This window comes from Thalassophryne amazonica, chromosome 16 (assembly GCF_902500255.1).
Source record: "Thalassophryne amazonica chromosome 16, fThaAma1.1, whole genome shotgun sequence".
Taxonomy (NCBI): Eukaryota; Metazoa; Chordata; class Actinopteri; order Batrachoidiformes; family Batrachoididae; genus Thalassophryne; species Thalassophryne amazonica.
This window is the reverse complement of record NC_047118.1, coordinates 9,384,901-9,410,811: the sequence shown is the minus strand read 5'-3', so window position 1 is coordinate 9,410,811 and position 25,911 is coordinate 9,384,901. Positions and strand designations below refer to the sequence as shown.

At 45.1% G+C, this 25,911-nt stretch overlaps 1 protein-coding gene across 2 annotated transcripts in view; it reads right to left on the bottom strand.

Annotated features, from left to right (window-relative positions):
- Positions 1 to 9,014: 9,014 nt before the first annotated feature.
- The window catches only part of LOC117528505 (SH3 and cysteine-rich domain-containing protein 2-like), a 94,631-nt gene continuing 77,734 nt past the window's right edge, over positions 9,015 to 25,911 (bottom strand). The window contains exons 6-11 of one of the 2 annotated variants that reach the window (XM_034191146.1): positions 25,462 to 25,531; positions 25,243 to 25,313; positions 25,056 to 25,144; positions 13,068 to 13,119; positions 11,730 to 11,867; positions 9,015 to 9,579 (exon numbers count right to left, since the gene is read on the bottom strand). In XM_034191146.1, the coding sequence (XP_034047037.1) occupies positions 9,481 to 9,579; positions 11,730 to 11,867; positions 13,068 to 13,119; positions 25,056 to 25,144; positions 25,243 to 25,313; positions 25,462 to 25,531 (519 nt within the window). In that variant the 3' untranslated portion in view covers positions 9,015 to 9,480. Of the gene's footprint in view, positions 9,580 to 11,729; positions 11,868 to 13,067; positions 13,120 to 25,055; positions 25,145 to 25,236; positions 25,314 to 25,461; positions 25,532 to 25,911 lie in introns of both variants that reach the window. The other variant, XM_034191145.1, reaches the window with a different exon arrangement.

The following is a 25,911-nucleotide window of genomic DNA, read 5'->3' as shown; positions in this document are numbered from 1 at the left end:
CTGACAAAGAGTCAGAGCTCTATTGAGCTGAGTATTCCATTAACTTTAACTAGTAATGACTTCATGACTTTCTTTGCTAACAAAATTTTAACTATTAGAGAAAAAATTACTCATAACCATCCCAAAGACGTATCGTTATCTTTGGCTGCTTTCAGTGATGCCGGTATTTGGTTAGACTCTTTCTCTCCGATTGTTCTGTCTGAGTTATTTTCATTAGTTACTTCATCCAAACCATCAACATGTTTATTAGACCCCATTCCTACCAGGCTGCTCAAGGAAGCCCTACCATTATTTAATGCTTCGATCTTAAATATGATCAATCTATCTTTGTTAGTTGGCTATGTACCACAGGCTTTTAAGGTGGCAGTAATTAAACCATTACTTAAAAAGCCATCACTTGACCCAGCTATCTTAGCTAATTATAGGCCAATCTCCAACCTTCCTTTTCTCTCAAAAATTCTTGAAAGGGTAGTTGTAAAACAGCTAACTGATCATCTGCAGAGGAATGGTCTATTTGAAGAGTTTCAGTCAGGTTTTAGAATTCATCATAGTACAGAAACAGCATTAGTGAAGGTTACAAATGATCTTCTTATGGCCTCGGACAGTGGACTCATCTCTGTGCTTGTTCTGTTAGACCTCAGTGCTGCTTTTGATACTGTTGACCATAAAATTTTATTACAGAGATTAGAGCATGCCATAGGTATTAAAGGCACTGCGCTGCGGTGGTTTGAATCATATTTGTCTAATAGATTACAATTTGTTCATGTAAATGGGGAATCTTCTTCACAGACTAAAGTTAATTATGGAGTTCCACAAGGTTCTGTGCTAGGACCAATTTTATTCACTTTATACATGCTTCCCTTAGGCAGTATTATTAGACGGTATTGCTTAAATTTTCATTGTTACGCAGATGATACCCAGCTTTATCTATCCATGAAGCCAGAGGACACACACCAATTAGCTAAACTGCAGGATTGTCTTACAGACATAAAGACATGGATGACCTCTAATTTCTTGCTTTTAAACTCAGATAAAACTGAAGTTATTGTACTTGGCCCCACAAATCTTAGAAACATGGTGTCTAACCAGATCCTTACTCTGGATGGCATTACCCTGACCTCTAGTAATACTGTGAGAAATCTTGGAGTCATTTTTGATCAGGATATGTCATTCAAAGCGCATATTAAACAAATATGTAGGACTGCTTTTTTGCATTTACGCAATATCTCTAAAATCAGAAAGGTCTTGTCTCAGAGTGATGCTGAAAAACTAATTCATGCATTTATTTCCTCTAGGCTGGACTATTGTAATTCATTATTATCAGGTTGTCCTAAAAGTTCCCTAAAAAGCCTTCAGTTAATTCAAAATGCTGCAGCTAGAGTACTGACGGGGACTAGAAGGAGAGAGCATATCTCACCCATATTGGCCTCTCTTCATTGGCTTCCTGTTAATTCTAGAATAGAATTTAAAATTCTTCTTCTTACTTATAAGGTTTTGAATAATCAGGTCCCATCTTATCTTAGGGACCTCGTAGTACCATATCACCCCAATAGAGCGCTTCGCTCTCAGACTGCAGGCTTACTTGTAGTTCCTAGGGTTTGTAAGAGTAGAATGGGAGGCAGAGCCTTCAGCTTTCAGGCTCCTCTCCTGTGGAACCAGCTCCCAATTCAGATCAGGGAGACAGACACCCTCTCTACTTTTAAGGTTAGGCTTAAAACTTTCCTTTTTGCTAAAGCTTATAGTTAGGGCTGGATCAGGTGACCCTGAACCATCCCTTAGTTATGCTGCTATAGACGTAGACTGCTGGGGGGTTCCCATGATGCACTGTTTCTTTCTCTTTTTGCTCTGTATGCACCACTCTGCATTTAATCATTAGTGATTGATCTCTGCTCCCCTCCACAGCATGTCTTTTTCCTGGTTCTCTCCCTCAGCCCCAACCAGTCCCAGCAGAAGACTGCCCCTCCCTGAGCCTGGTTCTGCTGGAGGTTTCTTCCTGTTAAAAGGGAGTTTTTCCTTCCCACTGTAGCCAAGTGCTTGCTCACAGGGGGTCGTTTTGACCGTTGGGGTTTTACATAATTATTGTATGGCCTTGCCTTACAATATAAAGCACCTTGGGGCAACTGTTTGTTGTGATTTGGCGCTATATAAAAAAATTGATTGATTGATTGAACAAAAAAAATCTATGTAGTTTTTATTTCAGGAACATCAGTTGAGTATAATCATCACATGTAAAGAATGACATGGCCGCAATGAACTAATTACAAGCAACAGAGTGGTTTTCTACGTCAACCGCACATATATGACACACGCGTTACTTGAAATTTTCAAATGCTCCGTCCATATGGATTTTTGGAACCAAATGACCCAGAAATTATACACTTATGGTTTATTCCATGTATATTTCCATATTCCATGCAAAAATTTATAGATTTCAAAAACTTCTGAAATAACACCCCTCCCTAATTAAAATCCTTAGATATTCGACCACGAGCCATTCAAATGTTCAAAATTCAATTTCAATTTCAATTTATTTTCATTTATATAGCGCCAGATCACAGCAAAGTTGCCTCAAGGTGCTTCACACAAGTAAGGTCCAACCTTACCAACCTCCAGAGCAACAGTGGTAAGGAAAAACTCCCTCTAAGAAAGAAACCGCGAGCAGACCAGACTCAAAGGGGTGACCCTCTGCTTGGACCATGCTACGGACATAAATTACAAAACAATTCACAAAACAAACATACAAAATGAAAAAGAAAAAAATTACTGAATCCCACCATGTAGATTGGGTTATCTTGGTGTCCAAAATTAGGTTTTTGACTATGAAAAATTAAAGTCTATGCAGGTCCTGTGCTTATCTCTTTATTTTATGGCATGAAATAGATGGGAGACTCAGTCCATCACAGGTTGCTTCCCCAGCAAAAGCTGGCACCCATGTATACCTGGTTGGCCTGCTGTAATGTTGATGATGAGACTTGTCCAAGGACACAAACGGGTAGCATGAACAGGAATCAAACCCAGGTCTACTTAACTGACTCTACAGGCTGATGTAATGTTGCTTGAGATGGAGAATGGCCGGTGGAGTTCCAAATTTGGATTCCTCATGGTTAAAAAGATATGACTTGTTGCTAGGATCATCAATAATGGGTAATAACGTCAATCGCCAAATGAAGAACTTCCATGCTAAGCATGGCAGCCATCTTGGACAATAGCTACCACTTTGAAGATTTGAGTGGCCTATGGGCAATTTCAAAACAGTAAAGGCTAAGGAGTATTTTTGACTGATTTGGTGCCAGTAACACTATTTGAAATATTATGTAATCTCTCACACTGTGTGGAACTTCTGTCACTGGACTCTATTATGCAGCCCTGGCAGCTCAGGGCCCTCAAACGTCCTCAAACCACAGACTTGGACTTCAGCTAGGGGACAAGACATAGAGGGAGGGTCAAAAGCAAGCGAGGGACACAAGAAGGAAGCATCATGTTCCCTTGACAGAACTCAGCCTCCTCCTTCAAATGGGTGTTTTTGACATGGAACAACTAAATGTAAACTGGCATCCAAAGTGGGTATTAGGGACAACAAGGACACTCTATTGTCTGAGTGGCTTTAGCTGTCAGAGATGTGACGTGTCAATGCTTCACCGCTGATTTGATGTGATGTGTGATCACGCCACACAAACCGGCTCGACCGGCACCTCAGCATCAAAACCTGAATTTTCAGCATCAAACTTTTCAAATTCAAGACCTGAATCTAGTTTGTATTCAGTTGTTTAATGTGGATCCAACAATGCAGCCCAATTAAACTTTGACTTCCAGAAACTGATGTGCGAGTAATTTATGCGACTGCAGGAACGTTTTCTAAGAAAACTGACAAGCTGTCAAAAATATAAAGAATGTATCAAACCGCAAATTCTCAAGTATGGAAACGTGTTGTGAACCAATTGTATTGTTAGATATACAGTACTGTGCAAAAGTTTTATGCACCCAGGTTCTTTCTTTCTTCTTTGGTGGATTTTAATTTGAAATGTCCAAACATTCCTATTCCAAATCACTGAATGTGAGATTTATGTTCTGTTTCATTAAACTAATGAACAGACTATTAAATGTAACCTCATTTTCAATAAAAAATAAACAAATAAAACTTCTTTCTTGTAGCTGCACCACCCCATATATGACTATATTAAGCTATTCAATAGTAAAATAATTGTTAAATACTTTATTTTGATACAAATTGCAGGACACCATCCAACAGAAACAGTGTATTTTGTGATCATTACTATGACTGTTTCAGATGATAAAATTACATAATTTGTGGTTTGTTTGACAGGCAGCAGAAATAATCTTCCAAAGGCGGTACAAGCACCAAATGTGGCAAAAATAAATACATTAATACACAAATACTCCTCAGACATAATTAAAATAAATAAATAAAACCATGGGACACTCACAATTTCAAGATGGTAAATGTACTGCATTTCTATCGCGTTTTTCATCTGAAACAGGTGCTCAGAGAGCTTTACAATGATGCCTCACACTCACCCACACAGTCAACTAAGGTAAGCAAAGGGTGGGAGAAGAGATGAAAAATGTTTGCCATGATCTTTGTGCCCAAAAGTAGGTTTTTTGACGATGAAGATGCAAGTCCTATACAGGCCCTGAAGTCCATGGAATCGGTGCTTATCCCCATCTGTTATGGCACAAAGCAGATGTGTGCCCTCCCCATGAAGTCAATGCCAGTCCATTAAAAGTTACTTCTCCAGCTAAGGCTGGTACCCATTTCCAGCTGGTTGGACTGTGATGCTGTAGATCAGTGGTTCCCAAACTTTTTCCGCCAGGCTCCCTTTTGGCCAATCAAAATTGTATCAGCCCCCCCCCCCCCCCCGACCACACACATCAACATGTTAATGTATGACAAACTGCTATTGTTTCTAGAATAAACCTCAATGAAATTTCGAACTTTTGTAGAAATAATAACAGCCACAGCATTTAACTGTTTTTTTTTTTATTCTGAATATCAGGATGAAGAATTCCTCTGTGAATGAAACATTGAACATCTTGAATATGTTTTCTTCCAGCCCTGCAATACGTCAGTGGCTACAGTGGGCTTGTTTTGTGCCACAGATCTTCTCCAGTCTTGGGTGCAGCTGTGAGACAGCCACTGTCAGTTCATTTTCAATGTCCAGTTTCGACCTGTACTTTGTCTTGATGAAGGCAACAGCAGAATAAATAACCTGTCTCATACAGGTAGGATGTAGCTAAAGGGGGGAGAGTAGTCAAGGCTCTCCTGCCCAACAGTGGTACTTCTTCTCCACTCCAACCCAAAATGCAGGCAATGTCTTGCACTTGAACTCCAGTCACATCCTTGAATCTGACATCGATGAACTGTTCTTCCTCTGCTGTGCTAAAGTCATCAGCTGGAGTTGCACTGAAGGGGTTTCTGATCCAGTCACATTTTGATGAATCTTGCACTGGAAAATACTTTTGGAAATGTGTTTTAAGTGCAGAGATGTGATTTTTCATGCATGGGATCACTGTGTTCTGCAGCTTGTCCAAATCAATGAATGACTTCAAGCTTTCAAATTAGTCTATATTACCCTCTGTAACCCGCTGCTCCCACATCCCTAATTTTCTTGTGAATGATGTGATTTTATCTGCCAGCTGTGGGAGGTGTGTCTTAATCCCTGCATCTGCAGATTAAGTTCATTAACCCTCTGGGGCTGACGCCGTCGTGTACGACGGCTAAGACCAAGCTTTACTAAATTATAAATAGCTTTTGAATGATATGAGATAGAAACGTACTTTTTTTTTTTCTTTTTTTTTTTGCTGAAAAGTTAACCCTGCGGACGTTCGAGCCAGCCATCGGTCATCTTTGCACTCCTCATAGAAGCTGTGTGATGACGTGCGCAATGTGAGTGTCCAATCGGAATTGGTTCACCATCACATGATTTTCCAAAATCCAATCGTAGGGCAGATTTACCTCACGTGAAAAGCCAAAGATCGTTTTCTGGAGTGATGTGTTACTAGTTTGCCCATTTGAATAGCCCCCTGGGTGCTCCAATGAGTACATACTACAACCCCTGGCAAAAATTATGTTATCACCGGCCTCGGAGAATGTTCATTCAGTTGTTTAATTTTGTAGAAAAAAAGCAGATCACAGACATGACACAAAACTAAAGTCATTTCAAATGGCAACTTTCTGGCTTTAAGAAACACTATAAGAAATCAGGAAAAATAATTGTGGCAGTCAGTAACGGTTACTTTTTTAGACCAAGCAGAGGGAAAAAAATATGGACTCACTCAATTCTGAGGAATAAATTATGGAATCACCCTGTAATTTTTCATCCCCAAAACTAACACCTGCATCAAATCAGATCTGCTCATTAGTCTGCATCTAAAAAGGAGTGATCACACCTTGGAGAGCTGTTGCACCAAGTGGACTGACATGAATCATGGCTCCAACAAGAGAGATGTCAATTGAAACAAAGGAGAGGATTATCAAACTCTTAAAAGAGGGTAAATCATCACGCAATGTTGCAAAAGATGTTGGTTGTTCACAGTCAGCTGTGTCTAAACTCTGGACCAAATACAAACAACATGGGAAGGTTGTTAAAGGCAAACATACTGGTAGACCAAGGAAGACATCAAAGCGTCAAGACAGAAAACTTAAAGCAATATGTCTCAAAAATCGAAAATGCACAACAAAACAAATGAGGAACGAATGGGAGGAAACTGGAGTCAACGTCTGTGACTGAACTGTAAGAAACCGCCTAAAGGAAATGGGATTTACATACAGAAAAGCTAAACGAAAGCCATCATTAACACCTAAACAGAAAAAAACAAGGTTACAATGGGCTAAGGAAAAACAATCGTGGACTGTGGATGACTGGATGAAAGTCATATTCAGTGATGAATCTTGAATCTGAATTGGACAAGGTGATGATGCTGGAACTTTTGTTTGGTGCTGTTCCAATGAGATTTATAAAGATGACTGCCTGAAGAGAACATGTAAATTTTCACAGTCATTGATGATATGGGGCTGCATGTCAGGTAAAGGCACTGGGGAGATGGCTGTCATTACATCATCAATAAATGCACAAGTTTACCTTGATATTTTGGACACTTTTCTTATCCCATCAATTGAAAGGATGTTTGGGGATGATGAAATCACTTTTCAAGATGATAATGCATCTTGCCATAGAGCGAAAACTGTGAAAACATTCCTTGCAAAAAGACACATAGGGTCAATGTCATGGCCTGCAAATAGTCCGGATCTTAATCCAATTGAAAATCTTTGGTGGAAGTTGAAGAAAATGGTCCATGACAAGGCTCCAACCTGCAAAGCTGATCTGGCAACAGCAATCAGAGAAAGTTGGAGCCAGATTGATGAAGAGTACTGTTTGTCACTCATTAAGTCCATGCCTCAGAGACTGCAAGCTGTTATAAAAGCCAGAGGTGGTGCAACAAAATACTAGTGATGTGTTGGAGCGTTCTTTTGTTTTTCATGATTCCATAATTTTTTCCTCAGAATTGAGTGATTCCATATTTTTTTCCCTCTGTTTGGTCTAAAAAAGTAACCGTTACTGACTGCCACAATTTTTTTTCCTGATTTCTTATAGTGTTTCTTAAAGCCAGAAAGTTGCCATTTGAAATGACTTTAGTTGTGTGTCATGTCGGTGATCTGCTTTTTTTCTACAAAATTTAACAACTGAATGAACATCCTCCGAGGCCGGTGATTCCATAATTTTTGCCAGGGGTTGTATTAGTAAATACTCAGTGCGCCCTGCGCCATTATGCACAGAGATCAGTGAAAGCAGGAGCACACGGAAAGCTTCTGATGACAATCTCACATGCTCAAACAAAGGGTGTGTAACTATCAGGATTGCTCCACTAGTTTGCATGTGAATGTTACTGGATAAATCTGTTGCTTTCTCTGCGTAACGCACTTGTTTACCATATCAATGGACAACAAAACACATAGATCATTTTGTATATATTGTTCAAAATGTGCATTTGTGTTTGTCAGGAAATTGATCATTTCTCTACATTGATTACAGACCCTGTATAATCACCCGTTTCTGCAGCACGGCTTTGCTTTGAACCTTGAACCAATGAAGCAGTGCTTCGATCTTCACTTTGCTGCTTCGTGGGTTCTTTGTTTTATTTCGCTTTAACTTAATTTTTCCCAACTAAAACCCTAAAGAGCACATGTCTGTGAGTAATATTTACATTTTTTATGTTAAACCGACCTGTTATGGTCTTCTGAAACAGTTGATAGTTGTATTTTATAACTTAAAAACTGGACCGATGCTAACGTGTTAGCATGTCTATGGAATTTTCAATGTTAAAGTTAGCATTAAGCTGAGCCATTATCAAGCCTCCCTCCCCAGCACGCAAAGGATTCTGGGATACTCTAAAACCGTGAATTGTCTGTTGCAGTGTCATTGTTGCCTTTACGTTTCCCTGGAGGTCCGCTGACGTTTGCCATGGTTTGCTAGTCGTCCAACACAAAGTATATTGTTTGTATTTAGCCTTGTCACGCCGCCCCCCCACACACACAATGACACCACGCTCCCCCAGGGGGGCACACAACAACTTTGGGAACCACTACTGTAGATGAAGTGTTAAGTCCAAGAACACAGACACGTTGCATTCTTCACGCTGCTTGACATGCTGAAGTAATGCAGCTTGAGTTGAGGAATAGCTTGTGGAATTCCAAATTTGGGTTCTACATGGTTAAAAAGGTATGATTTCATGCTAGAATCATCAGTATTGGGCAAGTCTACAGATTTATCATCAAAATAACTTCCATTCCAAACATGGCAGCCATTGTGAAAATATGAGGGACCTGTGGCCATTTTCAAAAGAGTTATGACTAAGGAGTATTTTTGCCAAATTTGGTGCTTGTACTACCATTGGAAAGATTCTCCTGAAATATTTGGTTATGTGCTACACTAGTTTAGGTGATTTACTTATTTGTTTTGATTTATTTTTGTTCCCTTTTTAAAGGTTTTACATATGAAATGCATATTAAGCTTTTGCACATTACTGTAAAATATCAGTTATTGCCAACTGATTAATGTAGTGGATGAAATTTAATGTTGCTGCTGTGCAAGATGGCTTGTTTTATTTTGGTCAAATGTCTAACAAATACTGGTGAAAAATTATATTTTATATCAGTTTCTGTCAAAGTAGTTGCATAACCCTTTCTAAAAGCATTTTAAAAATTTCTACACCCTTCCTCTAAGCAAATATTAATATTTCTACAACAGGAACTACACTGCATATTTCTACCTGCGGTTAAAGAAAATAAACCTCAGAAATTGAAATGTGAAACTGTGGACTACCATGGTTCCGGCTCTTTGCAGGTTTGTGTTTTTCTTCCACGTTATCTGTATTTAAGTCAGTTGGGATCAGGTAGACCGGAGGTGGCTTTGGTGAAGGAAGTCAGCGGCATGATGGTGAGAGTGGCATATGCCCAGAGCCTCAGATCTCCTCTATAGAGTCAGCCGGGACCAACCCTCTCTTTTTGCCGCTGCTCAACTTCAGAAAGACCTCGCCTTCTTCTCGCTTCCCCACACAGATCTGAGAAAGAGAGAAAAGATACAAACCCATTTTTATTCATCAAAAGTGATTTATCATTTTAAGGAATTTGACACTGAGGGACATTCACAACTGTGAAAGCTCGAACAGGAATATAAAAAGTGTGAATACAAGTGCTAAAGCCTTCCTCTGTGTGTGGGTGTGAATTAAATTAATGCTGCTAATTAACGTTGGCTGCCAGGAGCGTACAATTATGACTAATTATTTTTCCACAAATCTGAACTCATGTTTGGCCATTTTGGCACTATGAGAGCGGGATTATGGCACTATGGGGGAGGGAACCAGGTCAGCACTGACTCTGCTGTGATTGGCTGTCTCCAGAGAGTGAGGTTTGATTGACAGCCTTCCTCTCTGACGTGGAAGTCAGTCAGAGCCAACTGCGTTAAGCGATTATCACCTCGTTTCTGCTTGTGTTCCTGTGGACAGGAACACAAGGAGGGGAAGGGCGTGGGAGCAGGCGTATCAATCACTGTCCATGTGTGAGTGGCAGATGAGTTAAGTTTATGACAGTTTCTGCCCGCGTGTGCTGGAGTTGCAAAAGATAAGAAGGCAGCTGAATGGTTCATCAAGGCCGTAGAAATTCTTCTTGAGGAAAACAATGGGGTGTTTTGACCTTCAGAGGCTGATAAGCCTGCCATGTTTATGGTTGAGCAGTGAAAACACATTTGCAGCTCTCATGAACAACCAAATTCAAGGCGTGCATTTGCTCCGAGATGTTATCCAACTTGCACTTGAGTTCAAGGGTTAACGCAGTCCGAGAATGTATAGCCTTGCCCAACTCATTAATCATGATGGACAGGTGAAGGGTCATGGTTCTGGTGGCAGCCGTCTTGTCAATTCTCCGGTAGGTCAGGGCAGCACATAAACCAATAAGTACCAGCCATCCTATGAAAAAAACCAAATATAAATAAATCTTCAACGTCTTCCACAGAGAGTGGCACCAAGCATGTGACACGCCATTTCTCCCAGGCGTCAAGAACATAGCCCGCAGGGTAGGTTCCATCTGGGCACGCAGGGTCCCCCAGCCTGGATTTCCTTGTTGGAAAAAAAGGTGTCAGTAGCGTTCAGAGACCAGCTGATCAATTCCATGGTTAATCCATTATAGTTTGAAGAATTTACAGTCCGGTGAAGTAAGGACTTTGACGGTTGGAGCAGAGATAGAGGAGAGAGAAGGAGATGCGATCGCCCTCACCGGAGTCCCAAGCAAGGGCGGTCGCCCTGTGTTGTTTTCAGATAAAACAGCACAGGGATGGCACCAAACACGATACACTTTTCACTTATGATGACAACATGGTGACACTTAACTCACTAAACCAAATGAACTACAAAAACACAATAAATCAAATCAATTTTAATTATATAGCGCCAAATCACAACAAACAGTTGCCCCAAGGCGCCTTATATTGTAAGGCAAGGCCATACAATAATTACGTAAAAACCCCAACGGTCAAAACGACCCCCTGTGAGCAAATCAACAACACTAACAACATTTTTAAACTAACATGAACCACAATAGCAACATTTAAAAACCCCAAAACTCAGAACTCCCATAATGCATTGCAGCACAAGAATTAACAGGTTTTACTGTTCATTCATATGTAGGAGCGCAGAGCGCATTTATTTTTTATTTCCCCTTCCCTTTCCGTGACAACCAATCACAGTTCTTACAGGACCACGTCATACCTAGCAACGTGGTCAACTCCGCCTCCTCACTAAGACAGGAGTTTCAGTTTTGTTCTTGCTCAGTCTCGCTCTCAGACACCTTCTGGCTCACTCTTAGGCTAAGATTCCTTGCCAGGAAAGTTAGGAGCTCTTTGAGAGGACTGTGAGATGCTTCGTGCATACGTGCCCTGGAACATAATCTTGATCAAAGGACAATCGCAAACCCAAACATTCAGATTCCTCAATCAGCTCCTCAAGTGCTGCAACCAGAGTGTCCAATGATTCCACACAGAGTTGTACAAGAAGTCAATGTCAGTAAACCTCCCGCTGCCAAAAAAAAAAAACCATCTCAATCACTGGTTTCCACAACTCGAGCCAACACCCCACCCCTGCAAGCATTGAACGGTGTCAGAGCCAAAGTGTAGGAGTAAAAGAATGACAAGAGATTTAAAAAACAGCAAGATCTGCACCTGGGACTCCTTCACAGCCATGTGACCTCTCTCCCTGCTTCCAGTAAAACTCTGAACCACCCTCCACACGCTCTCTCCCGGCCGGACCCTCTGCACAAAGTTGGCAGGGAAGAAGCCGACTCTGTCGCTGCTTTTGCCCTAGAAGAAGAAGAAGAAAAAAAGGAAAGAATAGAGGACAGCACTTTTGTAGGCTTCACGTGAACAGTTTCATGTTGCAGCAGCAATTTCAAGCAATTTTGTCTAATTTTCGCCATTAACGCTTGCTTTATTCTTCAGTGTGCCCACGCTGTTCCCTTGTATTGTTTCTTTAACATTAGTTTTTCTTGTTTTGCAGTAATAGGTGACAATTCTTGTGCCATATCTGTAGCCACATTATGGATCTGAATTAGAGAAACAGTAGCACTTTTTGACTTTAATACGGCTGACAAAAGAAACAAGACACAAACGAAGGGAAAAGGCTGTTTTGCACTGAGACAACAGAAATGGTTTCATCATTATGTCAGATACTCTCTGTGTTAAGCGAGACTTTCCCAAAATGAGAGTTGGTCAAGATTTGTTAACTCAATAACTCACAAATAAATTTGCATAGGAGTTTAGAATTTTATGATTAGAATTTGGTGTATCTGCTCACATTCACTCATGAGCTTTTTAATTGTAGGTTACATTGTCATCCTGGTGTTTTTCTAACTTGAAATTAAATTTCATTACAACTTACTGTGTACAAATATATTCAATTTACCGCCCTTTACATCAGAGTGTGCTAATTATTAATAAAGGGGCGAACAAACAATACATTAAAAACGTAGCGATGACTCATAAATTGTACATAATGCAATGTTTTGTTGAAAGGACGGCTGATCTGTGGACATTTATAACTGCTGCTTCACTTTGGCCTCCATACGTTCTCGTCTAGTCAATATCGTCCCATTAATGGAGGAGACGCAAACACACCACACTTCAGTCAATAGTCACGGTTTAGCCTGAATGCATCAATGCTGTTTCCAGTGGGACTGAGTCAAACTCATTAGAGACTCAATAAAGAAAGCTTTGAGGTTGCAACACTAGTCAAGTTCATTATGTGAAACTCTTTTTGTAATGTTCAAAGTTAATAAATTTCCATTTCTGTCTGTGTGTTTATCACAAGGAAAAATGGAGCAGATGTCTTTAAGGTTTTGAAAAAGGAAAAAAGGAGCAAAATAAATGCACAAACACTTTTTTCTACTCTTCGATACACAACGTGCACATATGAACACAAGTATGCACTTGCAGGAGCCAATGAGCAAACACAAAACCACACATGCACACGAACAGATGTTTGGCGAATGATTTATTACCCACCTTCCACCACTCCTCGTTAGAGTCGTCTGTGACCTGCACACGATCACCGGGACTAGTGGAGATTCGACAAAGTTAATAGATGAAGATGATAGATGACAGGGAGAGAATTAGAGCAGAGTTAGTGCTGCAGTCATTGAAATGTGGATGAATTAGTTTATTTTCTGCAAAAATGACAAACAAACAAACAAACAAACAAAAACCCATCATGGGGTCTACACTCCAGCACCACCTGCAGTGGAGATGGTTGGTTCTGATCTGCAGCCAGTCTGGCCTGCATGCACTACAAAGATACATGGAGAGGTACTGGTGTTCTGGAGTCTGACTTTACGTCGCCTTAAATGATCATTAACCAGAATAAAGCACCTAAATTAACTTACCAGGTGTGGTTAGACTGACACAGCTTAGTTATTCCACCCACATCTGTCATGACAGAATAAAGCTGCTTAAAATGAGTCCCTTCTTCGAGGCGTCCACAAAGTGACATTTTTCCACATACATCAGCACGCACGTGTAAAATAACCATGCATTTCTGTCATGCAGTGATTTTCGGTTTACACATGACAGAAATACATGTGAAGGTTCTGTGACAGTGCTGAAATTAGTCTGAACTATAATATCCAATCCAAGCCAAATTATAAGCGTAACTACAACACTAAATAAGAAGCCTTAACCATCTGAGTGCTGAGCCTACAGTGAGGAAAATAAGTATTTGAACACCCTGTGATTTTGCAAGTTCTCCCACTTAGAAATCATTTAGGGGTCTGAAATTTTCATCTTAGGTGCATGTCCACTGTGAGAGACATAATCTAAAAAAAAAAAAATTCGGAAATCACAATGTATGATTTTTTTAATAATTTATTTGTATGTTACTGCTGCAAATAAGTATTTGAACCCCTACCAACCAGCAAGAATTCTGGCTCACACAGACCTGTTAATTTTTCTTTAAGAAGCCCTCTTATTCTGCACTCTTTATCTGTATTAATTACACCTGTTTGAACTTGTTACCTGTATAAAAGACACCTGTTCACACACTCAATCAATCACACTCCAACCTGTCCACCATAGCCAAGACCAAAGAGCTGTCTAAGGACACCAGGGACAAAACTGTAGACCTGCACAAGGATCGGGTTGGACTACAGGACAACAGGCAAGCAACTTGGTAGAAGACAACAACTGTTATGATTATTTATTAGAAAGTGGAAGAAACACAAGATGACTGTCAATCTCCCTCGGTCTTGGATTTCATGCAAGATCTCACTCTGTGGGGTAAGGATGATTCTGAGAAAGCTCAGACCTACACAGGAGGACCTGGTCCATGACCTGAAGAGAGCTGGGACCACAGTCACAAAGATTACATTAGTAACACATGATGCTGTCATGGTTTAAAATCCTGCAGGGCAGCAAGGTCCCCCTGCTCAAGCCAGCACACGTCCAGGCCCGTTTGTAGTTCACCAGTGACCATCTGGATGATCCAGAGGAGGCATGAGAGAAGGTCATGTGGTCAGGTGAGACCAGAATAGAGCTTTTTGGAATCAATGCCACTTACCATGTTTAGAGGATGAGAACAACCACAAGAAGACCATCCCAACCGTGAAGCATGGGGGTGGAACATCATCCTCTGGGGTGCTCTTCTGCAAAGGGGACAGGACGACTGCACCGTATTGAAGGGAGGATGGATGGGGTCATGTATTGTGAGATTTTGGTAAACAACCTCCTTCCCTCAGTAAGAGCATTGAAGATGGGTCAAGGCTGGGTCTTCCAGCATGACAATGACCCCAAACACACAGCCAGGGCAACTAAGGAGGGGCTCCGTAAGAAGCATTTCAAGGTCCTGGAGTGGCCTGGCCAGTCTCCAGACCTGAACTCAATAGAAAATCTTTGGAGGGAGCTGAAACTCCAAACCTGAAAGATTTGGAGAAGATCTATATGGAGGAGTGGACCAAAATCCCTGCTGCAGTGTGTGCAAACCTGGTGACAAACTACAGGAAACGTTTGACCTCTGTAATTGCAAACAAAGGCTACTGTACCAAATATTAACGTTGATTTTCACAGGTGTTCAAATACGTATTTGCAGCAGTAACATACAAATAAATTATTTTAAAAAATCATACATTGTGATTTCCGGATTTTTTTTTTTAGATTATGTCTCTCATAGTGGACATGCACCTAAGATGAAAATTTCAGACCCCTCCATGATTTCTAAGTGGGAGAACTTGCAAAATCACAGGGTGTTCAAATACTTATTTTCCTCACTGTATAAATGCAACAAGTAAGAGTTTACATTAGTAAATTCATTCATTCTTTCATTTTCAGGTGCTTATCCTGGGTTACCATAGCAGTAGACATAGCAGCTTAGGTCATGCTTCCCTATCCTGACTAGGACCTCTAAGTCTTACTGGGGGATCCTGAGGCATTCCCAAGCCATCTGGGAAATATAATCCCTGCAGCATGTCTTGGGTCTTCTCCTGGGCCTCCTCTCAGTTGCAAGTGTCTGGCAGACCTCTCAAGGGAGATGACCAGGGTGCATCCTCACCAGATGTCCAAACCACCTCAGCTGGCTCCAGTTTAAAAGTAGGAAGTTGGTAGACATCCAGCTTCTCACTGATGCAAAGCAATCTTCTAAGGATTTTATGTGGATGAGATTACCAGCAGTTATCGGCATGTATAACTGAGTATCATCAGCATAGCAGTGAAAGATAATCCCAAAGCACCGCAATATGTGCCCAAGGGGTGTCATATAAAGTATATAAAGTAAATGTACAGAGAGTGGACTGCATGTTGCAGTGGACCCAGTACTCCATACTGTTGTGAAAGTGTAGTGACACGGACCCACAACAGGGGGCGCAAATGAACGGCCAATAGATGAGCCAAAAGTAACAATTTAATGTTGTGAAATGTGCACAACGGAATACAGACAATCTCAGAATATAATTACAGTCAATACACAAAGGTGACGTGTGGGCAGGCTCGAGGATAGAAGACGTCTGTCCTGAGAAGAGCCGGAACCACACGATTTCCGCCGCCACAGAACCTGGTGAATACTGGAGCTGCCAAGTCCCGAATTCCCAGGTGATCACCGTCCCCGACTGTCGGATCTGGTACTGCTGGCGAGAACAAAGACAGTCAAGTGTGGGTGTGTGTACACCCAGTAACAACAACGGTGGGAATGCCACCTCCACCTCTCACTCAATAACTTGCAGAGTACTGTAGATTCCTCAGGGGAAAAGAGTGCCTTCAGCGCTCTCTCAGCTTTCACCGACGGAGGTACCGGTACTCCTGCAAACACTCACAATATACAAATATTGTAATCACAAACGGCTGAGGATATTACCTCCGATGAAGTACGATATCTCGGCGATGAGGTGGAGATGACGTCTGGGTTTTATGGAGTGCGATGATGAAGAATGAGTGACAGCTGTCAGGAGTTAATGAGTGACAGCTGTCACTCCCGGCTGTGTCCGTGGCGGCAGCGCCCTCTCGTGCCTGAAGCCCGCACTTCAGGCAGGGCGCCCTTTGGTTGTAGGCCAGCAGTACCTCCTCTTCTGGCGGCCCACACAACAGGACCCCCCCCCTCAACGGGCGCCTCCTGGCGCCCGACCAGGCTTGTCCGGGTGTCGACGGTAGAAATTGCCCAGGAGGGCCGGATCCAGGATGAAGCTCCTCTTCACCCAGGAGCGTTCTTCGGGTCCATACCCCTCCCAGTCCACCAAATACTGGAACCCCCGGCCCATTCGACGGACGTCCAGGAGCCGGCGCACTGTCCAAGCCGGCTCCCCGTGAATGATCCAGGCAGGAGGCGGTGCCGGACCGGGAGCACAGAGGGGTGAGGTGTGGTGAGGCTTGATTCTGGAGACATGAAAAACCGGGTGGATCCGCAGTGAAGCCGGGAGTCGGAGCTTCACTGCGGCAGGACTGAGGATTTTGAGGATCTTGAAAGGTCCAATGTAACGGTCCTTCAACTTGGGGGAGTCCACTTGGAGGGGGATGTCCTTCGTGGACAGCCACACCTCCTGCCCGGGCTGGTAAGCAGGGGCCGGGGATCGCCGGCGGTCCGCATGGGTCTTCGCCCTCGTCCGGGCCTTCGACAAGGCAGAACGGGCGGAGCGCCACACCCGACGGCACTTCCGCAGGTGGGCCTGGACCGAGGGCACACCGACCTCTCCCTCCACCACGGGAAACAATGGGGGCTGATACCCCAAACACACCTCAAACGGGGAGAGGCCGGTGGCAGAGGACACCTGGCTGTTATGTGCATACTCGATCCAGGCCAGATGTTCACTCCAGGCCGTCGGGTGTGCGGACGTTACGCAGCGCAGGGCTTGCTCCAATTCCTGATTGGCCCGTTCTGCCTGTCCATTGGTCTGCGGGTGATACCCGGACGAGAGGCTCACAGTGGCCCCCAGTTCCCGGCAGAAGCTCCTCCAGATGTGTGAGGAGAACTGGGGACCACGATCAGAGACGATGTTGGTGGGTATCCCATGCAGACGGACGACGTGGTGGACCAGGAGGTCTGCTGTCTCCTGGGCTGTTGGGAGCTTCGGGAGGGCCACGAAGTGGGCCGCCTTGCAGAATCGGTCCACTATCGTGAAGATGGTGGTGTTGCCCTGGGACGGCGGGAGGCCCGTGACGAAATCCAGGCCGATATGGGACCAGGGGCGATGAGGCACAGGAAGTGGCTGGAGAAGCCCTTGGAACCTCTTGTGGTCTGCCTTGCCCCTGGCACAGGTGGTGCAGGCCTGGATGTACTCCCGGACGTCGGCCTCCATAGACACCCACCAGAAGCGCTGCCGGACAACTGCCACGGTCCTTCGCACCCCTGGATGACAGGAGAGCTTGGAACCGTGACAGAAGTCCAAGACTGCAGCTCTGGCCTCTGGTGGGACGTATAGACGGTTCTTCGGACCGGTTCCGGGGTCCAGGGTCCGGGCTCCGTGCCAGGGCCTCCCGGACGGTCTTCTCCACGTCCCAGGTGAGGGTGGCCACGATAGTGGACTCCGGAATGATGGGCACCGGTGGATCTGACAGCACCGTTTTGACTTCGTCTTCGTGTACCCGGGACAAGGCATCCGATCTCTGGTTCTTGGTCCTGGGGCGATAGGTGATCCGGAAGTCAAAACGTCCGAAGAACAGTGACCAGCGGACTTGCCTGGGGTTCAGCCGCTTGGCGGTCCTGATATACTCCAGGTTCCGATGGTCAGTGAAAACCGTGAATGGCACAGACGCTCCCTCCAACAGGTGTCTCCACTCCTCAAGAGCCTCTTTCACTGCAAGGAGTTCTCGATTGCCGACGTCATAGTTCCGTTCAGCTGGGGTCAACCTGCGAGAAAAGTAGGCACACGGGTGAAGAACCTTATCGGTCTCTCCGCTCTGGGATAGCACGGCTCCTATCCCTGAGTCAGAGGCGTCCACTTCAACCACGAACTGGCGGCTAGGGTCGGGCTGCACCAAAACTGGCGCAGTAGAGAACCGTCGTTTCAACTCCTTGAACGTGGCTTCGCACCGATCCGACCAGGTGAAGGGGACTTTTGGAGAGGTCAGGGCTGTCAGGGGGCTAACTACCTGACTGTAGCCCTTAATGAACCTCCTATAGAAATTAGCGAAGCCGAGGAACTGTTGCAGCTTCCTACGGCTTGTTGGTTGGGGCCAATCTCTCACCGCCGCAACCTTGGCCGGATCAGGGGCGACGGAGTTAGAGGAGATGATAAACCCCAGGAAGGACAAAGACGTGCGGTGAAACTCGCACTTCTCGCCCTTCACAAACAGTCGGTTCTCTAATAACCGCTGCAGGACCTGATGTACATGCTGGACATGGGTCTCAGGATCCTGAGAAAAGATGAGAATATCGTCCAGATATACGAAGACGAATCGGTGCAGGAAGTCCCGCAAGACGTCGTTAACCAAGGCTTGGAACGTCGCGGGGGCGTTGGTGAGGCCGAACGGCATGACCAGGTACTCAAAGTGACCTAACGGGGTGTTAAATGCCGTCTTCCATTTGTCTCCCTTCCGGATCCGAACCAGGTGATACGCATTTCTAAGATCCAGCTTAGTAAAGATTTTGGCTCCATGCAGGGGGGTGAACACGGAATCCAACAATGGCAACGGGTATCGGTTGTGAACCATAATCTCATTCAGCCCCCTGTAATCAATGCATGGACGGAGTCCGCCATCTTTCTTGCCCACAAAAAAGAAACCTGCCCCCATCGGGGAGGTGGAGTTCCGGATCAGCCCGGCAGCTAATGAGTCCCGGATGTAGGTCTCCATTGATTCGCGCTCAGGTCGTGAGAGGTTGTACAGCCTGCTGGACGGGAACTCAGCGCCTGGAACCAAATCAATGGCACAATCGTACGGACGGTGCGGGGGAAGGGTGAGTGCCAGATCCTTGCTGAAGACGTCAGCAAGATCGTGGTACTCAACCGGCACTGCCGTCAGATTGGGAGGGACTTTGACCTCCTCCTTAGCCTGTAAACCGGGAGGAACTGAGGATCCTAAACACACCCGATGGCAGGTTTCGCTCCACTGAACCACCACCCCAGACGGCCAATCAATCCGGGGATTGTGCTTCAACATCCATGGGAAGCCCAAAATCACGCGGGAGGTAGAAGGAGTTACAAAAAACTCAATCTCCTCCCGATGGTTTCCAGACACCACCAGAGTTACTGGTTGTGTCTTGTGTGTGATTAAAGGGAGGAGGGTGCCATCTAGTGCCCGCACCTGCAATGGTGAAGGAAGTGCCACCAGAGGGAGCCCTACCTCCCTTGCCCATCTGCTGTCTAGCAGATTCCCTTCTGACCCCGTGTCCACCAGTGCTGGGGCTTGAAGGGTTAAATCCCCGCTCAGGATTGTAACTGGGAGTCGTGTGGCAATCTGTGTGTGTCTCACGTGAATGTTTTGACCCCCCCTTAGCCCAGTCTCTGAGGGCGGTTGTTGTTGTGGCCGTTTGGGGCAGTTTTTCTGTGTGTGCTCCTTTGAGCTGCAGAGAAAACACTCCCCGCGGATCAGCCTCCTCATTTTGGCCCTGTGTGTTTCCCTAACAACGTCAGCAGGGGGAGCTGTTGCCCCACAGAGCGCTGCGGCTGTGGAGCGTGGGGAGGGCTGCCCCTTTTCGAACCCGGAAGGGAGAGGGGCGGCGCGTATCCGGTCACGTCCTTCGCCTCGCTCCCGACGGCGTTCCTCCAACCGATTGTCTAACCGTATAACGAGATCGATAAGCCCATCTAAATCCCGCGGTTCCTCCTTAGCTACCAGCTGCTCCTTCAGGACCAACGACAGTCCGTTTATGAAGGCGGCGTGGAGCGCAACGTTATTTCAGCCGGACCTCGCAGCCGCGATGCGGAAGTTGACTGCATAAGCGGCTGCGCTCTCGCGTCCCTGTCTCATTGACAGCAGCACAGTTGAAGCGGTCTCTCCTCTGTTAGGGTGATCAAACACTGTTCTGAACTCCCCCACAAACCCAGTGTATGCTGATAACAACCGTGAGTTCTGTTCCCAGAGCGCCGTAGCCCAGGCGCGTGCCTTACCCCGAAGCAGAGCAATCACATAAGCTATTTTACTAGCATCTGACGCGTACATGACGGGACGTTGTGCGAAGACGAGCGAACACTGCATGAGAAAGTCCGCGCACGTCTCCACACAACCTCCGTACGGCTCAGGAGGGCTTATGTATGCTTCAGGGGATGGTGGGAGGGGTTGTTGAACCACCACTGGAACGTTCATATCTTGCATAGGGTCGGCAGGAGGACGAGCTGCAGCAGCGCCCTGAGCGCTCGCCGCCATCTGTGCGGAGAGAGCCTCCACCCTACGGTTCAGGAGGATGTTTTGCTCGGTCATCTGATCCAACCGAGCCGTAAAGGCGGTGAGAATGTGCTGCAGCTCACCAATCACGCCTCCTGCAGACGCCTGCGCTCCCTGCAATCCCATTGGTCGTTCAACAGCCGGGTGACGCCCCTCGGAGTCCATGACGCTGGCCGAGATATCCTGTTGTGAAAGTGTAGTGACACGGACCCACAACAGGGGGCGCAAATGAACGGCCAATAGATGAGCCAAAAAGTAACAATTTATTGTTGTGAAATGTGCACAACGGAATACAGACAATCTCAGAATATAATTACAGTCAATCCATAAAGGTGACGTGTGGGCAGGCTCGAGGATAGAAGACGTCTGTCCTGAGAAGAGCCGGAACCACACGATTTCCGCCGCCACAGAACCTGGTGAATACTGGAGCCGCCAAGTCCCGAATCCCAGGTGATCACCGTCCCCGACTGTCGGATCTGGTACTGCTGGCGAGAACAAAGACAGTCAAGTGTGGGTGTGTGTACACCCAGTAACAACAACGGTGGGAATGCCACCTCCACCTCTCACTCAATAACTTGCAGAGTACTGTAGATTCCTCAGGGGAAAAGAGTGCCTTCAGCGCTCTCTCAGCTTTCACCGACGGAGGTACCGGTACTCCTGCAAACACTCACAATATACAAATATTGTAATCACAAACGGCTGAGGATATTACCTCCGATGAAGTACGATATCTCGGCGATGAGGTGGAGATGACGTCTGGGTTTTATGGAGTGCGATGATGAAGAATGAGTGACAGCTGTCAGGAGTTAATGAGTGACAGCTGTCACTCCCGGCTGTGTCCGTGGCGGCAGCGCCCTCTCGTGCCTGAAGCCTGCACTTCAGGCAGGGTGCCCTTTGGTGGTGGGCCAGCAGCACCTCCTCTTCTGGTGGCCCACACAACACATACTCCTGGAACACCTCCCACACCTCAGGGTACTTGGCTGCAGGAATTTTCCAAGTCTACAAAGCACACGCAGAGGGGTTGGGCATACTCCCAAACCCCCTCCAGTATCTGTGTGAGAGCTGGTCCACATTTATACATTTCTAAATTTCTTTGAAGAGTGTTGACAGCCAATAGAGCAGTCTATTTAGGGCATTTCCAACTCTACTTTGCGAATTACACAGCACGTAATCTGAGAGCAAAATAAGGCAGAGTGCATTAAAGGATAACATTTAGTTTCATAACACATTCCTCAACTTGCCTGGGGAAGTCTATGCCAGGGTACTTGAGAGGAGACGTAAGACAGCTGAACCTCAATTTTAGGAGGAGTAATGCGGGTTCCATCCTAGTTGTTGAATGGTGGACCAGCTATTTACCCTCAAAAGGATGATAGAAGGGTCTTGGGAGTATGATAACCAGTCTGTATGTGTTTTGTGGACCTTGAAAAGGTATACATCCAGGTCTCTTGACTTGTCCGGGGGTTTCTGTGGGAGTATGGGGTACCAGAACTGCTGCAACACATGATCCGGTCTCTATACAATCAAAGTATGAGCTGTGTCTGCATTCAAGGCATCATATCAGACCTGTTCCCTGTGAGTGTTGGAGTATGCCAGGGCTGTCCCTTGTCACCAATCCTGTTTGTGATGCTCATGGACAGGATTTCAAGGCACAGTCAGGGACCAGAGGGTGTCCAGCTCTGTGACCTCAGAGTTGTACCTCTGCTTTTTGCAGATGATGTGGTTCTATTGGCGTCATCAGGCCATGACCTCCAATGTTCACCAAGCAGGTTTGAGGCTGAGTGTGAACTGACTGTGATGACAATCGGCACCTCCAAACCTGAGCCCATGATCATCTGTCGGAAAAGGGTGGATTGTCCCCTCTGGGGCAGGGAGAGTTACTGCCCCAAGTGGCAGCGTTCAAACATCTTGGGGTCTTGTTCATGAGTGGGGCTAAGTGGGAGCGTGTTCCAACATGAAACTGATTTGACTAATTCCAGACTGCCCACTCCTATTTAAATGAAAATGTTAAATCTTGTTTTTTTGCTGAATTACAGCCAGAATGTCAGTTTTTGGCTCCTACAGGACAAATTTTGAGAGCAACACAGACACACACTGTGCATATATTAGTAAGTAAGTAAGTAAGGTTTATTTATATAGCATCTTTCAAGATAGAAATCACAAAGTGCTTCACATAAGAACAGAGAAATTAAAAACAGCAGAAACATAAAACCATAAAAACTAGGTAAAAGCCAGCCTATACAAAAGGGTCTTTAGCTTCACTTTAAATGTTTCAACAGAGTCCACGGAGCGTAGGTCCAAAGGCAATGCATTCCACATTTTAGGTGCCACCACCTCGAAAGCACAGTCTCCCCTGGTCTTCAGTCTTGTCCTAAGTCAGTACTAGAATTTTAAATTGGAGTCTGAAATGGATGGGAAGCCAGTGCAAGGAGGAGAGGATTGGGGTTATATGTGACCTCTTTGATGACCTCGTCAGCAGCCTCGCAGCCGCATTCTGAACCGTTTGTAAGCGGTCCAAAGAGGACTTGCTAAGGCTAAAAAATAGAGAGTTACAGTAATCCAAACGTGATGACACGAATGCATGAATGATTATCTCCATCTCCGCCTGAGACACAATGCTGCGCACACGGGCAATATTGCGCAAATGGAAAAAACAAGACTGTGCCAGGCGGGTAACATACGCGTCAAAATTGAGGGAGTGATCGAACGTAACACCCAAGTTCCTCACTGCTGAGCGAACAAAAGGGGCCAGAGAACCAAGATTCCCAACCACAGTGGGAACAAACTCGTCAGGGGCACAAACAAGAACCTCAGGCTTTGCTATATTTAAGGACAAATAGTTGGCCGCCATCCAGTCACCAATAACCTCAACACAGTTCTGAAGAGCAGATACCCTAGAGACCGTTTGAGGAGTGAATGAGATGTACAGCTGCATGTCATCTGCATAACAGTGGTAGGAGACATCTTTAAAACTACTCAAGACATGACCAAGTGGGAGCAAATATAGAGCAAACAATATAGGTCCCAGAACAGAACCCTGAGGCACACCACAGGATAGCATGGCAGAGGAGGACATAAATTTACCAGCAGCAACAGCGAAAGTCCTGTGTGAAAGATAAGACAAAAACCAGTCCAGAGCAGACCCAGAAATGCCCACCCAAGTCCTTAGTCTCTCAACTAAGACTCCATGATCCACCGTGTCAAAAGCTCCAGAGAGATCCAAAAGGACAAGCACAGAATATTCACCTGCATCTCTGCGCATTTAAATATCATTTGAAACTCTGAGAAGGGTAGTTTCTGTAGAGTGCAAGTGGCGGAACCCAGACTGGAATTTATCAAGAATATTATGTTCAGCTAAAACCTCATTAAGCTGTTTGGCCACCACTTTCTCTAAGACTTTGGAAATAAAAGGCAACTTTGAAATTGGTCTAAAATTTTGAAGGAGTGAAGGATCAGCATTAGGCTTTTTTAAAAGAGGGTGAATAACTGCCTGTTTAAAATCCTGAGGGACATAGCTGGAAAGCAGTGATCTATTTATTATCAATAAGACAACTGGGCCAATAGAATGGAAGACCTTTTTTATATATTCTACACTCACAGAGACGCAGATGGTGATGAAGAGCCCCATGGATGTACCATTGTGACAGCTGCCCCAACAATGCACATGTGTACACACGCGCGCGCACACACACACACACACACACACACACACACACACACACACACACACACACACACACACACACACACACACACACACACACACACACACACACACACACACACACACACACACACACACACACACACTACATCCTGTCTCCCTTTTAGAGCTCAGTCCTTCAGCTTTTTATCATCTTCCTCTTGTGCTGTTTTTGCCTCTATATCTGAGCTCTGCCTTTTTCTCTTTTCTTGCCATCTGCGATAATCTCGAGCTCTACATCGTCTCCCCTCGCGTCTCTCCACCCTTTCATCTCTCAGTCTTTCAGTGTCTTTATTTGCTTCCCTGCTGGAGCACAGCTCAGACGCCTGCTATATGTGAGGAAAGCGACTGGCTCAGAGTTTATAATTAGTCGTCCTTAAGGCCTCTCCGGCTCTGTGCGCTTCACATTCCTACAAAACACACCGGCATGCACGCACACATGCACTGGTGGACACATGCACGTGTGGCGATGAGCATCCTTGCGCGTGCACACTCACTGTAATTCCAGGTCGTTCTGTTCCTGAGGCAGAAACTTGTAAAGCGCTACATAGGTGTGGATGGAGTGAACTTCAATGCGTTTGGGTACCTGCACAGATGGAAAGGGTGAGACAGAAACGCACGTTTGCAGGACGAGAACAGCAGGAGATGACCGTATATCTAGGTGCATTCAAGTGGTACCTTCACCTCCTCCACAGGAGCCGGTCCACTGCTCTCCTCTTCCTCTCTGGCAAACTCATTGTCGGGGACAGAGATATCTGCAAAGGGGAGGATGAGACTTTCTTAGAAAGTGCCATGTCAGCGTACATTCAATACTCATTTGTTCGCAGACATGTCAGACGCACAGTGAAGCACAAAATAGAGGCACACTAGTGTGGAAATGAGAAACAGTGCCGACGTGCTTACCCACTGCCTCCTGAGTTATCTCTTCCTCCATGCTGTACTGTCTCTGCTCCTGCTCTTCACCTCCCTCCCCCTTAGCAAAGGAGAAAATATGAAAAAAAAATTCTGAATTATTCAAAATGCACATCATACACATCATTTATTCCCACTGATGGCCTCATCGGCTCATATTGGAGGAGGCTCATCATTTCCCATCTGTCATTTCTGCTTACCGTAAGAACACACGTCTTTTCATACGGATTCCTCCAGTTATTAGAATTTGCTAATATCATCAGTTTCACTCATCATTCTGCATATTTTTACATCTAAATCTAATAAACAGAACTTCCTTTTGGTTTAAGCCTAATTTTAGATGTGTCACTTTAGGTTACCCTCCAAACTGTTAAACCAGTCCCATCAGATTTCAGTCGGTAGGCTGGCTGGTTTAATGAATGCAGGGTGTATTTAAGGAAG